The sequence below is a fragment of the Macaca thibetana genome, chromosome 5, assembly GCF_024542745.1.
Source record: "Macaca thibetana thibetana isolate TM-01 chromosome 5, ASM2454274v1, whole genome shotgun sequence".
NCBI classification, from domain to species: domain Eukaryota; kingdom Metazoa; phylum Chordata; class Mammalia; order Primates; family Cercopithecidae; genus Macaca; species Macaca thibetana.
Window position 1 is genome coordinate 180,002,961 of NC_065582.1, and position 15,456 is coordinate 180,018,416.

Below are 15,456 nucleotides of genomic sequence, written 5' to 3' on the forward strand. Positions count from 1 at the left end.
TGCTGCAAAATCGGAAACTTTCTGAGTGCCTACGTGATACTCAAAGGAGATGCTCATTTCGAGCATTTTGGATTTCGGGATTGGGGACACTTAACTAGCAAGTATAATGCAAGTAGTCAAGCAGAGAATCTCGTTTCAGTCAATGAGGGGCCACATATTACAACACTGTTCTCACTGTACCTTTAGTATGTTATGTTCAGATACACAGATTCCATTGTGTTAACAGATGCCTACAGTATCAGTACAGTAACTGCTTTCCAATTTAGGAGCAATAGGCTACACCATATAGCCTAGGTGTGGAGTAGGCTACACCACCTGTGTTTTTAGGTACATGTAGGTACACGTGGTGTTCACAGGAAGAAACACATCCCTGTGGTTAAGCCATGCTTGACTATATTCCAAAATCCAAAACCCCCAAGTTTGAAACAATTCTGGTTCTAAGCATTTCAGATGATACCCCACTTACCATATGACTGTGGATGCCTGAAGGTTACTATAAAAAATATTTTACCATATGAAGCTATATTGCCTCTAGGTTATGAGTTGAGTGCTTTTTAGCAACTGCAGCTCTAGCTGAGAAGGGAGGAGACTGCAAATATTCACAGAAATGAGTTGATAATTACTTTTCTTAGCCTCCATTTTACTCTGGAGCTCCAGGGGTGATGATGCACTCACAACCCCACAGTGTGCACACAGGCAGCGCTGGAGCTCCCAGTCATGTTTTCTCCAATATACATGCTGCCTTTAGTTGTTTCTGACCACATTAATTGAAGGCATCTTAAAGGTGGAACATGTTGGGAATGGTATCCCAGGCTGAAGTATTATGGGACCACTACCTGCATCTTTTAAAATTAGAAGTGAAATAAACTGTGCCCCATCTTTTCTAGGCAGCAAATGGCTTTCACCAGTATCTTCAATTCTAGAAGCAAAGGCAGCGAAAGGTTCTTTTCTTTTTCATAAGAGACTCCAATCATTCAGCCTTTTTCTAAGCCCTAGATGACCATGCAAATGAGGAACACAGTCCTTTCGCAAGACGATTTTGCAAATCCTGTGCCCTTGCTGTGGCTCCTAGGTGTTTCACATTCTTACCATGCCAGGCTGCAGCTGCACTGGGCGAGTGTGGCTCTCCCTTTCCGTGCAGAAGTGTGTGCATGTGTGTACGTGAGTGTGCACGCACGCACATGTCAAGCTGACAGCTTCAGGGCTGGAGCAGAGAATGGGAAGGCTAAGCCATGCTTGCCTCAGTGGCAAGGATCTCCACGAGTGGACACAAAATTGTTATCAGAAAGTAGGAAAATAAACATTAGGGCTTTAATCCTCTTAAATAAAATTTTTAAATTAAACATTAACATTTAAAGTACACCAAGCGTGCAGTCCTATTTTGAGAAAGTCCATTTTGCCAGGGAATACACCTTGAGGTCGTTAGTAACTAGTTGAATATGATTTAAATATGTCTGCATTTAGATGAACAGAACAGGGTAAAAGGACCTTCGCCAAGCCAAGCTCAATTCCTGGCCAAATAATGGTGCTGAGAATTGTCAGTGCCCACGCCCATTTCTCAGTGGTCAGTTTCAGCCGCTGTTGACTGATGACAAACGAACTCACTATGTTCTTCACAAAGATCATTTTTTTTATGGAAAATGTTTCAACTCTTGCCTTTCCTTCAGCGAATGAAATGTGATGGGCTAAACATGCCAGTCACTCATGTGCCGCACACAGTGAGCTGCAGGGACACACGGTGCAGACTGGCGCGTCCAGGTAGCCAAACAGAATTCCCCAAGACCTTTTATTTGTTTAAAATACTTTGGTGTCAGCAGAGTCTGAGCAGACACATTACTCATGATGCTCAGGAGACCTGGCAGAGCCCCGCTGAGCTCTTCTAAGTATGTGGAACTATTCAACGCGTGGCACTAAAAGGGAACAGACTCCCAAATTACAGTTCATTAACGCAGTTATGCAACCCGCTTCATTTTCTGTTTAGCCACTGGTTACTTAAGGTTTCCAACAAGGTTTGGGAAAAGGTCACATGTACTCAAAGATGAGAAACAATGAACCAGCCTTAAGAGTTACAGCAAGTGAGTTTAAAAACACCCACCCCATCAATAGCAGCTAAGCTTCCTTCACCACCCCCACCAGGGCGGGTCTCAGAGTGCGCCCATGCAGCTTGTACCCCACTTTGCTAACTAGGGCCACTGTGCCCGGCTCCTTCCCCTCAACGGGCGTGTGGAACAAGGCCTCATGTTCATAAGGGTCGAACTTGGCTCCGACAGGGTTCAACTTGAGCAAGCCATGCTTTGTGAACACCTTCTGGATCTGGACTTCAGTCATGACCAGCCCCTCATAGAGGTTCTTCAGGTGAGGGTTATCGTCTTTAATTTCTTCTTTAGGAACACACTGTGTTGCCTTCTCCAGAACGTCTGCCACCTCCAACAAGTCCTTGCAGAAGGCTTGAATGCCTGAAGTTAAAGAAGATCATTTGCACTCCGTACCAAATGCACAGGGCAATTCCAACCTGAGCACTGCTGACCTGATGTGGAGGCTATTTAATAACTTGTCAAATCAGTTGCCTCAGAATTCCAATAGCTTAGTAACTTCAACAACACAAAACCCTCAAAAGCTATTTGTGGGATGAGACCCAGAATTTACTAAATTTAGAATTTACTAAAATGTGAAGAAAGGGGGGAAAATACCCTTGAGACATCCAAGCCCAGATGTCAAGTAAGCAGTAAGATATAGAGGACTGGAACTCAGAAGATCCGAGTTTGAAGCTGAGACTTGTGTGTGGATGCCATTAGGCCCATAAGAGTGTGTAAGTCACCCAGGGAGCACAGCAAGGGGAGAGAACCTAGGCCTGGTACTGAGTCCCAAGAGCCCAGACATTTACAGGTCAGAAAGGGTAAGAACCAACAAAGCACATTACCACAAAGAGAGGCAGAATACCAAGAAACAGGCCACAGCATCCAGGAAAAAAGTGTTTCAAGGAGCGCTTCAATCTCTGTGAACGCGGCACAGACTCTGGTTCTTAGTTTCCACGTAGCCTCTCACCCTGTCTGACCCGGGGCAAGCCTTTTACCCTCCACTGAGCCTTAGGTTCTGCACCTCTAATACCCACTGTCTGTCACGCAGAGGCCCGCAGCCAGCACTCAAACACCAGCCTGTGGAGTTGGGAGCCTGGGTTATGTACCAGCTTTGTGATGTGGGGCAGGTGACTAAACCGCAATGATCTCAACTGTAAAAATGGGAAGAACAGTGACAAAAACATCCAAAGGTGGCAATGCATATAGCACGCTGGGAGTTCTGAAGTGATGCCAGTGTTACTTCCGGAGGGCTAAGCGGATGGGCATCAGAGGCTGACCTGCTGCAGGTTCCCACCGAGGTCTCTGTGTGGGGCAGGACACACCTATTTACAATTCTTCATGCTAGTCTCAGCTACTTATTTCTGCTCCTCCAGACACCTTTGCTGTTGGGCCATCATAAAAAAAAAAGCAGGGGATGCAACTGCTGGGCCCCCCATCCCACAGCCTTGCTCTCTGACACTTCCATATGCATGGCCTTCCCCCTTCCCCACCCCATTATCTTCTTTTCAGAATCAACACCATGTTATGTTGAACGTACCATATAATTTTGCCTCCTCCACCAATTTCTGGCTCCTCTGCCGCAAGTTCTCGGTGTCTGCCAAAGCTCGTTTATATTTTTCCTAAAATAAAAAAAAAATTTTTTTTTTTTTTTTTTGAGACGGAGTCTCACTCTGTCACCCAGGCTGGAGTGCAGTGGCCGGATCTCAGCTCACTGCAAGCTCCGCCTCCCGGGTTTACGCCATTCTCCTGCCTCAGCCTCCCGAGTAGCTGGGACTACAGGCGCCCGCCACCGCGCCCGGCTGGTTTTTGTATTTTTTAGTAGAGGCGGGGTTTCACCGTGTTAGCCAGGATGGTCTCGATCTCCTGACCTCGTGATCCGCCCGTCTCGGCCTCCCAAAGTGCTGGGATTACAGGCTTGAGCCACCGCGCCCGGCCAAAAAAAAATATTTTTAAATATTTTTTAATTTTTTTTTGAGACGGAGTCTTGCTGTCTGTCGCCCAGGCTGGAGTGCAGTGGTGTGATCTTGGCTCACTGCAAGCTCCGCTTCCCAGGTTCATGCCATTTTCCTGCCTCAGCCTCCCAAGTAGCTGGGACTACAGGTTCCCGCCACCATGCCCGGCTAATTTTTTGTATTTTTAGTAAAGACGGGGTTTCACCGTGTTAGCCAGGATGGTTTTCATCTCCTGACCTTGTGATCTGCCCACCTCAGCCTCCCAAAGTGCTGGGATTACAGGCTTGAGCCACCGCGCCCGGCCAAAAAAAAATATTTTTAAATATTTTTTAATTTTTTTTTGAGACGGAGTCTTGCTGTCTGTCGCCCAGGTTGGAGTGCAGTGGTGTGATCTTGGCTCACTGCAAGCTCCGCTTCCCAGGTTCATGCCATTTTCCTGCCTCAGCCTCCCAAGTAGCTGGGACTACAGGTGCCCGCCACCATGCCCGGCTAATTTTTTGTATTTTTAGTAAAGACGGGGTTTCACCGTGTTAGCCAGGATGGTTTTCATCTCCTGACCTTGTGATCTGCCCACCTCAGCCTCCCAAAGTGCTGGGATTACAGGTGTGAGCCACCAAGCCCGGCTGGGAGATTTATATTAATATGGAACAAAGTCATAGGAAAGCGAGCTTGATTGGAAAATGGCTGTGTAACTAACTGCAAGTCAAAACAGAAGTAATATCACTGCCTTTGAAATATGACTAAGGAGGGTAGCTTAACGAAAGCTTAATAAAAGCTGCACTCAGGATCTTTTGCTATGTTCAATGTTACCCAGAGGTGGCTCAGTTCAAACACTCTTTGTGTAATCATCATCTGAGTTCTAGTATATTCCTCATGTCTCACCATCTTCCTGTAAGATCACTCATCTGAGCTTTTCTCTCTCTTTTTTTTTTTTTTTTTTTGAGACAGGGTATTGCGCTACTGCCCAGGCTGGAGTGGAGTGGAGTAATCTTGGCTCACTGCAGCCTTAACCTCCTGGGCTCAAGCAATTCTCCCACCTCAGCCACCTGGGTTGCTGGGACTACAGGAGTGCACTACTACGCCCAGCTAATTTTTATTTTTTTTTTTAGAGATGGAGTCTCACTATGTTGCCCAGGCTGGTCTTGAACACCTGGGCTCAAGCAATCCTCTTGCTTCAACCTTCCAAAGTGCTATCAGAGGGGTAAGCCACTGCGCCCAGCTAGCTTTTCTCTTTTTAACATTTACTAAATTGCTCTGTGGGGGCCTCTAGACTGCATCCATTTTCAGTCTTCAGGTAATCACTGTGCAGTGGCAAGGAGTAAGAGCTCCAAGTCTAGATGGTCCTGGTTCAAGTCCTGGCTCCGCACCTGGCAGCCAGGATTAACATATGTAACGGGTTTGGAATGGTGCCAGCACTCAGGGTTTGTCATCATTCTCAAATCCTTAAAGAACTTGATTTGTGCCACCCATGTGTTTTCACATGGAGTAAGAATTCATGTTCCTAGTTCACAAACCTCTTACCTGCCTATGAGAGCATGACATAAAACCATACTCCGGGTCCCAACTCCTGTACTTGAAATTTTCTGCTTCCTCTCCTAAGTCCCAACCTCAACCACCATACTGAGCATTCCTCATTTGTAAAGATGATTTTAAGTTTTAATTCAATGACAAATAATAGCATGTAAAGTTCATTCTCTTGCCAGAACCACAGCCACATAGGATTTGGGTTCTAGTCTTTGCTTTGGCAGTAACTTGCCACCTGGGCCCACTGCAGGCCGTGGACAACGGCTTAACTCTGGCTTTAGTCTGTCACCAATGAAGCCTGGAACCTTTATATGGCCCAGGAGAGAAACAGTTCAGCCAAGCCCACTCCCACAGGAGCCTGACAGTCCTCACCACAGTCTCCTTCAGCTGCTCCTCCAACTTAACCTTCTCTTCCAGGAGGGTCTTCTCTGTAGCAGGAGGATCTGCTTTCTGTTCACTCTGACCCACGTCCTCTTCCAGGTTCTGGCCACTGTTCTTTTGTTTCGTGGCTGTGCACAACAACCGGGGAGATGGCCTACAGGGAAGTCCACACATGAGAAACGAAGACTTTGTTTTTGTTTTTATTAAAGTCAGATGTATGATTTTAGAAACTTAAAATAGCTTCAAACTATTTACTATTACTTGGGGAGAAAACATTTCTCTTAGATCTAATAAAGGCACACTGTACTTGACATATAGAAGCTATACTAGTAAATAGTAAATATAAAACCTGTAAGTCATATACAGTGTGCCTTTATTAGATCTAACATATATATATATATATATATATTAGAGACAGGGTTGCTGTCTCTCTCTCTCTCTCTCTCTATATATATATATATTTTTTTTTTTTTGGAGAGAGTCTTGCTCTGTCATCCAAACTGCAACCTCCGTCTCTTGGGTTCAAGGGATACTCCCACCTCAACCGCCTGAGTAGCTGGGGCTACAGTCGCTCGTCACCACACCCGGCTAATTTTTTGTATTTTTAGTAGAGATGGGGTTTCACTATGTTGGCCAGGCTGGTCTTGTACTCCTGACCTTAAGTGATCTGCCCGCCTTGTCCTCCCAAAGTGCTAGGATTACAGGCGTGAGCCCCCGCACCTGGCCTCTCTTATGTATTTTTAGAGACAGGGTCTCGCTGTCACCCAAGCTAGAGTACGGTGGTACAATCATAACTCACTGTAACCCCGAACTCCTGGGCTCAAGTGATCCTCCCCCCTCAGTCTCCCAGAGTGCTGGGATTACAGGCATGAGCCACTGTGCCTGTCTTTTTTTATTTTTATAAGATCTTCTGTAGTACATGCCTAAACTTACATGTCAATGTGCCAAGTTACAGTAGTTGGTACACAATAGTACTAACCTCCTTCTCTTTCCATTCTAAGGTGACTGAGACAGTCTGCCCAGACCTAACCACCTACTTATGGAATAGCTACTACTAGAGTGAGGCCAGCCTATTGCTGATCCTGGTAACAAAGATAGACCCAGCAGAGATCTTGCAAAAAAGAAGGTATCTAAACACAAAGAACTGTAATTTGGGATTTAAAAGTGATTAAGACAGGCTCGGTGGCTCACGCCTGTAATCCCAGCACTTTGGGAGGCCAAAGCAGGTGGATCACCTGAGGTCAGGAGTTCGAGACCAGCCTGACCAACATGGAGAAACCCCGTCTCTACTAAAAATACAAAATTAGCCGGGCATAGTGGTGCATGCCTGTAATCCCAGCTACTTGGGAGGCTGATGCAGGAGAATCGCTTGAACCCGGGAGGCGGAGGTTGCGGTGAGCTGAGATCTCGTCACTGCACTCCAGTCTGGGCAACAAGAAGAAAATTCCGTCTAAGAGTTACACAAAAGGGATCAGAGGTGGAATGACGGGATAGATGCAGCTTCAGGAAGAATAAACTGCTTGGACAAAGGCATGAAGACAGGAAAGCATGGGGTACGTATGGTGAACTAGACCAAGACCAAGTGATAAGCCCAGGTCACAAAGCCATTAACGAATGATAAAATAAAGTCTTAAAACCTAGATTTCTTCACCAGGACCAGAGAACCTTTTTTTTTTGAGACAGAGTCTCGCTCAGTTGCCCAGGCTGGAGTGCAGTGGTGCCATCTTGGCTCACTGCAAGCTCCGCCTTCCGGGTTCACGCCATTCTCCTGCCTCAGCCTCCTGAGTAGCTGGGACTACAGGCGCCCGCCACCATACCCGGCTAATTTTGTGTATGTATTTTTAGTAGAGATGGGGTTTCACCGTGTTAGCCAGGATGACCTCAATCTCCTCCCCTCGTGATCTGCCCGCCTCAACCCCACGTTCACAAGCCCGAGACCCCTCTCACCCCAGTACTGGGAGTACCTGGGACTACAGGCATCCACCAACACGCCTGGCTAATTTTATTATTATTTTTTTTTAGTAGAGACAGGGTTTCACCATGTTAGCCAGGATGGTCTATGATCTCCTGACCTCGTGATCTGCCCACCTCAGCCTCCCAAAGTGCTGGGATTACAGGTGTGAGCCACCACACCCGGCCAGGACCTCTTTTTAAATTAGGCCAGTCCAATCTGAGAATAAGCTACATTCAATTTTCTTCCCAGATTAAAACTGCTTCAACGAATAGGAAGGCTGCCAGCACACAGAACTTACAGTCAAGGTTGTTTATTGCAGCACTGCAGAGCGACAAGTTGGAAACAATATTTGCCAGTGAGGAAATGGTTGAATAAACTTGCTAACACAATCTGGAATATTATGCAGCTCCTAAAAATGGGTTAAACTGCCATTTATTGGATACACTTTGGGTGTTCTGTTAAGGAATGCAACTTACAGAAAAATACACAAAACAGGATCCTATTTTTGTAAAGACAAACTAGAAATCCTGTGTACTTATTATTATCTCAGATCTGTGGAAAGAAGTGGAGTGGAAGCATCTTACAGTCTTGCCATGGGGGTGGAGAGCGATGACCATTTTATATTTTTACTCTTGTGAATTTAAAAAACTAAGAATTTAAATAAAAACTGAGTATACTGTTGTGAAGCCCACCTCCCTCTCCAGCTGTTCTGCCTGGGGGTGTGACAGCCACCAGCCTTTCTGCAGGTCAGCTCTGCACTGACCCCTTTCCAAAGCACAGCCAACACAAAGTGTGGCCAGGAATGCAACAGGACCCACACCCAGGGCCATCTCGTTCTGCAGAGGGAAACTGAGTCTCAGAAAGCCCAGTAACTACTCTGAGAGCTATGACTACCAGTCAGCTCTCCTCCCTTTCCCTAGTTGAGCATCTTTCCACAGAACTACCATTCTAGAGACAGAAATGATGATGACTCGGTGGTCGCTTTCCTGGCAATTAATTCCAATACAAAACCACCAATTACTTTACCAAATTCTTTTTACTCAAGTATTCCACGTGGGTCGCTGCTCTTGGCTCCTATGTTTTTAAGATATAATTTATTAAGCTCGCACTTACCCCTTAATCACCTCGACTGAAAGTGATCTTCACCTCACCTACCTGCTCTCTTTCAGGGAAAAACCGCTTCTCGCTGCCCAGCTTTTGGCCAATTTGGCCCTCAGTGGCTTCTCTAATCAATAACTTGGTTCTAGGCAGCTCCTCCAGCAAGTACTTGCCATACTAACTTCTGAGGTAGAACTTTTAAAAAGCAGAAGCAGCAGGTTTGAAAAAAAAAAGGGCACTGACTCTCGTGGCCCTCAGGCCCGAAATGTGCGCTTGTCTCAACAAACTCTTCGTCCAGCAGCGGCACAGGCTCGACTGCTCTTTTGATCTCAGACGCTGGAGAAGGTGGAGTGAAGGAATTCGAGGCCGAGTGGAAAAAGCCCGTGAACGGGCAACACGCACCTTGCGACACGAAGTTTCCCGATCACCGCTGTGGCCCCGGCCTCGAGCCGCCGCACGGAAATGAGTAACAGCTCCTGCCTAGGGCACACCCGGCCGGGCTCGGCCTCGCTGCGTGACCTTGGACAAGTCTCGGGCTTCTTTGGTCGCTTTTTCAACCACACAAGTTGCGGCTGCCTCTGCGCCCGTGAGCGCCGAGGTCGTGAACGCGCGCGAGGCGTCGCCGCTGGCCCTGGACCACACGCGCACGTGGACCACCGTACCTTCCGAGCCAGACGCCCCAGTGCTGCGGTACTCTCCTGACACGGCGCCCGCCCACTCCACCCTTCCCGCCCAGGTGGCCATGCTCGGCCTCTCCAAAGCCCCGAACGGAGAGCCTGGCCGCAGAGCAGGCCCCAGCGGGGCGATCCGCGTCCCGCAGCGGGGAACCGCGAGCCTGGGGATGCCCAGCTCCGGGGCCGGGGAGGAGGCCCCGGGGCCAGGAAAGGTCCCCATCGGAGCGGGAGGTCGCGCTCCCACCTCAGCTGAGGGAGGCCAAGTGCCCCTTACCTGAGAGACAACGCCAAAGCCGGAAGACTGCGCCGCGCCAGCCTCACGCACTGAGCCGCCATGACTGCCACTGCCTGCCGCCGCCGTCGCCGCGCACGCACCAAGCGTGCGTGCAGGCAGCTATACCCACTTTTCCGCCCTACTACTTCGCCTCAGCCAATCCGTAACCGCTTTTCCTGTTATGGACAGGCAATAGTCACCAATAATTGTGGGTCACGGAAGAGCATTTCCACCCCCTCGGTGGGCGGGGCCTGAGGCTTACCGGCGGCCGCGAAGAGGTGAAAGGTGAAGTGAGCATTGGGAGGAGCCTCCAGTAGGCGTGGCGATGCCGGGAGGAGCCAATGAGGAGGCAGCGTGAGGGGGTGGGCCCAGAGCCCGGGTTGGGGCGTGCGCGTTGCGAGCCGGCAGGGGCTTCGGAGCCGGGGTTTGGGTAGGAGCCCAGTGCCAGTTTCCCGTTTCCCGGCCTGCACCCGCCAGTGCGCTGACACTCCGGGCCTCCCTTTGCTCTGGGAACGAGCGTGGGGAGCACTGTTCACCCTCACACCCTGGCTCCAGATCGGCGCGGAGCACTCCATGTTTGCTAAATGAAACTGAAGCCTCGGCGCGAGCGCCACCCAAACGGCGGCGCAGGTGCTTGAGAAATAACCGCGGAGGCAACCGCTTGGGAAGGCGCCCCCACCCCGACCCTGCTTCTCCGGGCGCCCGAGGCGGAGAGGAGAAGGCGCTGGGGTCTCCGTCTCAACCAGTGAGTTCTGGTGAAACGGGAAACAAAACCCAGGAAGCAAATGGGACAAAATGTTGGCGGTTTTGATGCTGGATGATGGGCATATGGGCGTGTGTTTTGTACCTTTCTGTTATCTTCAGTTTTCTCAAAACACGAAAAACAGACTAAGAACAGCGTATAGAAAACATTGGGGCACAACTAAAGCTCATAAATGCACACGTCTTCATAACCTGACCGAGGTCCGTGCTGCTGTAGCGCATACCCCCAAGAGCAGAGGTGCTGGAAGAGCAGGGGCGGCGTGTTCTCATGGTCCCGGTGCCGGCCCGCAAGCGGGATTCCCGTGGGAGATAGGGCCTGGCTCCCGCTTCAGCACAGCGTGGCCTGGAGTGCAGTTCTGACTGCCAAGATCTGAGGACTGGAGCCCGTGCCCTCCCCAGGATCCCAGACTTAAGAGTCCCTGCCCTCCCCGGGATCCCAGGGCTCGATCCTGTGCCCTTCCCGGGATCCCGCGGGGGAGCCCATGCTCTCCCCAGGATCCCAGACTTAGAGCCCATGCCCTCCCCAGGATCCCAGGGCGCGAGTTGGTGGCTTCTCAAGTGGTGTGTTGCCTGCTTGTTACATTAGTGAAAGTAGGACCATTTGAGTAAAGGACCAAACTTTTATTCTTTTGCTTTTCTCCCATTGAAACCATTCAACCCATGCTGATTAACACCTACTGTTTGCCAGGTAATATGTCCCTTGCAGAAAGACGCAAAAAAATAAACCCCAAATGTGGGATGTTGTACAGGACAAATGACCTTGTCAATTAATACCAGTAATTAAGATAATAGTATAATTATGATGATAATATAATTAATTGGAGCCTGGAGGAAAAAAAAGAAAGTGGAACTGAACTATTAGAGAATAAACGAGCTTAAAAGATGCCATTGAATTGAATGCGTGGAACTTATTTGGATCATGACACAACAAACCAGCTTAAACGAGGCATTTGAGAGATAGGTGGGGGAAATTGGAATATAAACCGGGTATTAGATGAAAACTGGGAGTTATCGATACTTTTGGTAGGGAGCAGTAACGGCTGGTGGGTAAAATGTCCTAACCTTTAGAGATGCAAACGGAAGTATTTACAGTAAATTGCCCCTATGTCTGGTATTCACTTTGTAAATTCTCCGTGAAAAAAAATTCAAGGACAGGTGAAACACAAGTGGCAATTGTTAGTAATGGTTGAAGCTGGGTGATGAATGCCACAGGAGTTATGACGATTTTCTTTTGCATGTGTTTGTAGTTTTCTGCGATACAATTTATTTTATTTTATATATATATTTTTTGAGACAGAGTCTCATTCTGTTGCCCAGGCTGGAGTGCAGTGGCGCGATCTCGGCTCACTGCAAACTCTGCCTCCCGGTTCAAGTGATTCTCATGCCTCAGCCTCCCTAATAGCTGGCACTACAGGTGTATGCTACCACACTTGGCTAATTTTTTGTCTTTTTGGTAGAGATGGGGTTTCACCATGTTGCCTAGGCTGATCTCGAACTCCTGAGTTCAAGCAGTCTGGCGTCGTCAGCCTCCCAAAGTGCTAGGATTACAGGCATGAGCCACCACGGCCAGCCTTTCTGCAATAAAATTTAAAACAGTGTCTCGGCCGGGCCTGGTGGCTCACTCCTGTCATCCTGGCACTTTGGGAGGCCGAGGCAGGTGGATCATCAGAGGTCAGGAATTCGAGACCAGCCTGGCCAGCATGGTGAAACCCCGTTTCTACTAAAAAACAAAACAAAACAAAACAAAACAAAAATAGCTGGGCATGGTGGCAGGCACCTGTAATCCCAGCTACTGGGGAGGCTGAGGCAGGAGAATCGCTTGAACCCGGGAGGCGGAGGTTGCAGTCAGCTGAGATCTCACCACTGCACTCCAGCCTGGATAACAGCAAGACTCTATCTCAAAAAACAAACAAACAAAACCAAAACAGTATCTCATGTTTCTTATTGGCTGTGACCAAGTAACTTCATTGCTTTCAACCTTGATCTGCTCACCTGTAAAACTGAGACCTTATTATTTGTTGTGAGATTTAAAAGAGAAACATGTTCATTTCCTTCCTCTTTGGGGCTCAGAAGGAATCCGATGGGCGTCTTGCAGCTCCGAGCCTGATGAAGAATTGTAGCTGCTGTGCCTCAAGACAGATAAGCACAGGTCGTCCCAGTGGGGATGCCACCTTGGGGACTGTGAACCTCCGCTGAGGCCAGGCCATGCCCTGTGTCTGTATCCCGAACTGCGGGATTTCTCTGATCCGCCAGGGAAAGGCCTGCCACCTCGTGGCCGCTTCAGGAACTGCTCCAAAGGCAGTCTGCTCTTGGGAACCTACCTGCTTAGGTAGCTCGCTGAGGTCTGGAACCGCAGCACACTGCAAGTTATCTTCACGTGGAGGTGAAGCTGCCTGTATGGAAGACTCTTGGATCAGTCGCCTGAGCACATGTCCAGCAATGGGCATGAGTGGCCTAGCCAGGGACTTGGGGTGCCGGAAGAGCCGACTGTACAGCACGTGGTGCCCCTAGCAAGGATTGGGTGGTGTTTAAAAAGAAAAAAAGGTCGTGCAGATGGTCTGACAGCCTGTCGACCGTGGGCGTGGTGCTCATAGCAGCTGAGCACTGCCGGGGTACCAGGCTGTGTGCTGGGTGCTTCAAAGATGTCCTCTTGTGGATCAACCCATCTGTGGCGAGGAGGGGACCGGGCTCAGCCAGGTTAGATGTGACTTGCACAAGGTCATGTGGGTGAAAGGAAGGCAGAACTCTTGTGTATTTCTCCTGACTGATCCCAGATTTTGCATCAGGACTGAAGACAGAACCCACATGTGTCCAGCACCGGGTGATTGCTGCCATGAGCTGCATTGCTGTGATCCCTCGGTGAGGGCATGGATTTTCATCCTTGTATTCAACTTTGAAAGAAGCAAATTTAGAAAGATACGAATATGATGGGCGTGGCAGACAGAATTTTAAAGGTGGGCCCACTGACTCGTACCCCTGGCTGTTCAGTTAAACACTAGCCTAGATGCTGCTGTGCAGGGACTTTGACGAAGGAATGAAAGTCCCAAGCCATCTGACTTTGAGATCAGAGATGATCTGGTGGGCTTGACCTCCTGAGCTTAATGAAAGCAGGGAGCTTTTCCAGCTGTCAGCAGAGAGGAAGGTGTGAGAAAGTCTGGAATTAACATTGCTGGTTTGAAGGAGGAAGGGGTTGTGTGAGAAGGTGTGTGGGTGACTTATAGGAGCAGGGAGTGGCCCCCAGCCATGGAATGAGGACCCCAGGCCTGCAGCCACCAGGAGCTGGACTTTCGGGGCCACCTGAATGCACCTGGAAGCAGATTCTCCCCCAGAGCCTCCAGGTAAGAGCTCATCCCTGCCACCACCTTGATTTAGACCTTGTAAGACCTGGAGTGGAGAACCCAGTTTAAATCACTTAAGCCATATGATAACCCTGTGGGGCAGGCATTACTTTTTTTCCCTCCCCATTTTATCTTTATTTTGGACTTTGGTACCCCGAATAGATTCATCATAAACCTTTGGTTCCCATTCTCACCTTCATGCCTGCCCTGTTCTTGGCCTGCTTCTGTTTGTTTCGTTGCTACAATCAACGTCCCTGGACCCATCACGCAGAAGAAGCCGAGGCTCCCAGGTTAAGAGACTTGCCTGGAAAAGCGTTAACTGACAGCTTGGCAGCAGAGCCACCGCTCCTTCCCCCTCGCGTGCTGGTTCCAAAACGAAAATGATGTTCTGGGTAAGAAAAATAGCAGCATAAGGGGCCACAGACGTTCGAGTTGAAATAATTAGAAATAACTTTCTGCAAAAAGAGCCAGACTTCACGAGAGGTAGTTTAATTGGGATAATGAGTTGCACGGGGAATGAGCAAATGCAAAGTTAATTAACAGTCATTTCCTTGAGACTAATCGAAGGAGAAAGATGGCCGTCTGGACCTTGTGGAACCCAGGTGTGACTCAGGTGCCTGCTGCTGGCATGGTCATTTCTTCCCTGTTGCAGCCAGGGCAGCCACAGAGGTGGGCGTGAGGGGGGCCTGGGCTGGCCTGAAGGACAGGGAAGGAAGGAGGAGGCAAACTTCATGGAGCTCGAGGAGATCTTAAAAGCCCATGGACGTGAGAGCTAAGTGGAATCAAAAGCTGATTAAATCGTTCCTTAGAAGCCTACTGTGATTTGAGCCCTCCTGTGTGTGGGTCGAATCAGTCATTAGGCAGGAAAAAAGTCAGAACTGTGAAAAGCACTGTGGGTGAGGATTGGTGGGAGGCAGTGTTTCTCATTATCGAAATAATAGATGCTTATAGAAAGGTTGGAAACTGAATGATAGGATCATTTAAGAACATTAGCCCTTCTCCCCTCTGGTTCCCTTCTCCCCCCGGTTCCTCTCTCTTGTCCCTGTTTAGGAAGTGGGGGGTGGGGCACTCACTGCCTTCCCTTGCCCTTGCCCTTGGATTGATCGCAAACCCACAACTGGAGCCAAAGGCATCATGAGGGGACAGCTCTGACCGTGTGGGCTATCGGTGGGCAGAGATGAAGGGAGCCTCTCTGAATCCTGGTTTCTTCATTGGTACAGTGGGCCAGTACACTCGTATTATTGTTGCACTTTTTCCAGATGCTTACCGCTGTCAGTGACGTTGATCACCACCATTGCGGGTATTCAGGGAGTGGGTGCTATGGCAGGCTTGCAGTGTGTGGCACTTTCTCAGGAGCTGTGCTTGAGGGCAGAGGGGCTCCCTGGGGCTGAGGCTGGGGGTGCTTATAGGCCTCCTGACCC

General features: G+C 49.1%; 2 protein-coding genes across 16 annotated transcripts in view; both read right to left on the minus strand.

The window, feature by feature from the left end:
- Positions 1-15,456, minus strand: part of PPP2R2C (protein phosphatase 2 regulatory subunit Bgamma) — an 873,451-nt gene that overhangs the window by 739,537 nt on the left and 118,458 nt on the right. The window lies entirely within an intron of this gene.
- Positions 1,290-15,456, minus strand: part of GRPEL1 (GrpE like 1, mitochondrial) — a 972,139-nt gene continuing 957,972 nt past the window's right edge. For 6 of the 15 annotated variants that reach the window (XM_050792204.1, XM_050792203.1, XM_050792211.1 and 3 more), the window contains exons 2-5: positions 9,936-10,030; positions 5,927-6,089; positions 3,616-3,697; positions 1,290-2,456 (exon numbers count right to left, since the gene is read on the minus strand). In XM_050792204.1, the coding sequence (XP_050648161.1) occupies positions 2,110-2,456; positions 3,616-3,697; positions 5,927-6,089; positions 9,936-9,997 (654 nt within the window). In that variant the 5' untranslated portion in view covers positions 9,998-10,030 and the 3' untranslated portion in view covers positions 1,290-2,109. The remainder of the gene's footprint in view (positions 2,457-3,615; positions 3,698-5,926; positions 6,090-9,935; positions 10,031-15,456) is intronic. The other 9 variants (XM_050792216.1, XM_050792217.1, XM_050792214.1 and 6 more) reach the window with 2 other exon arrangements.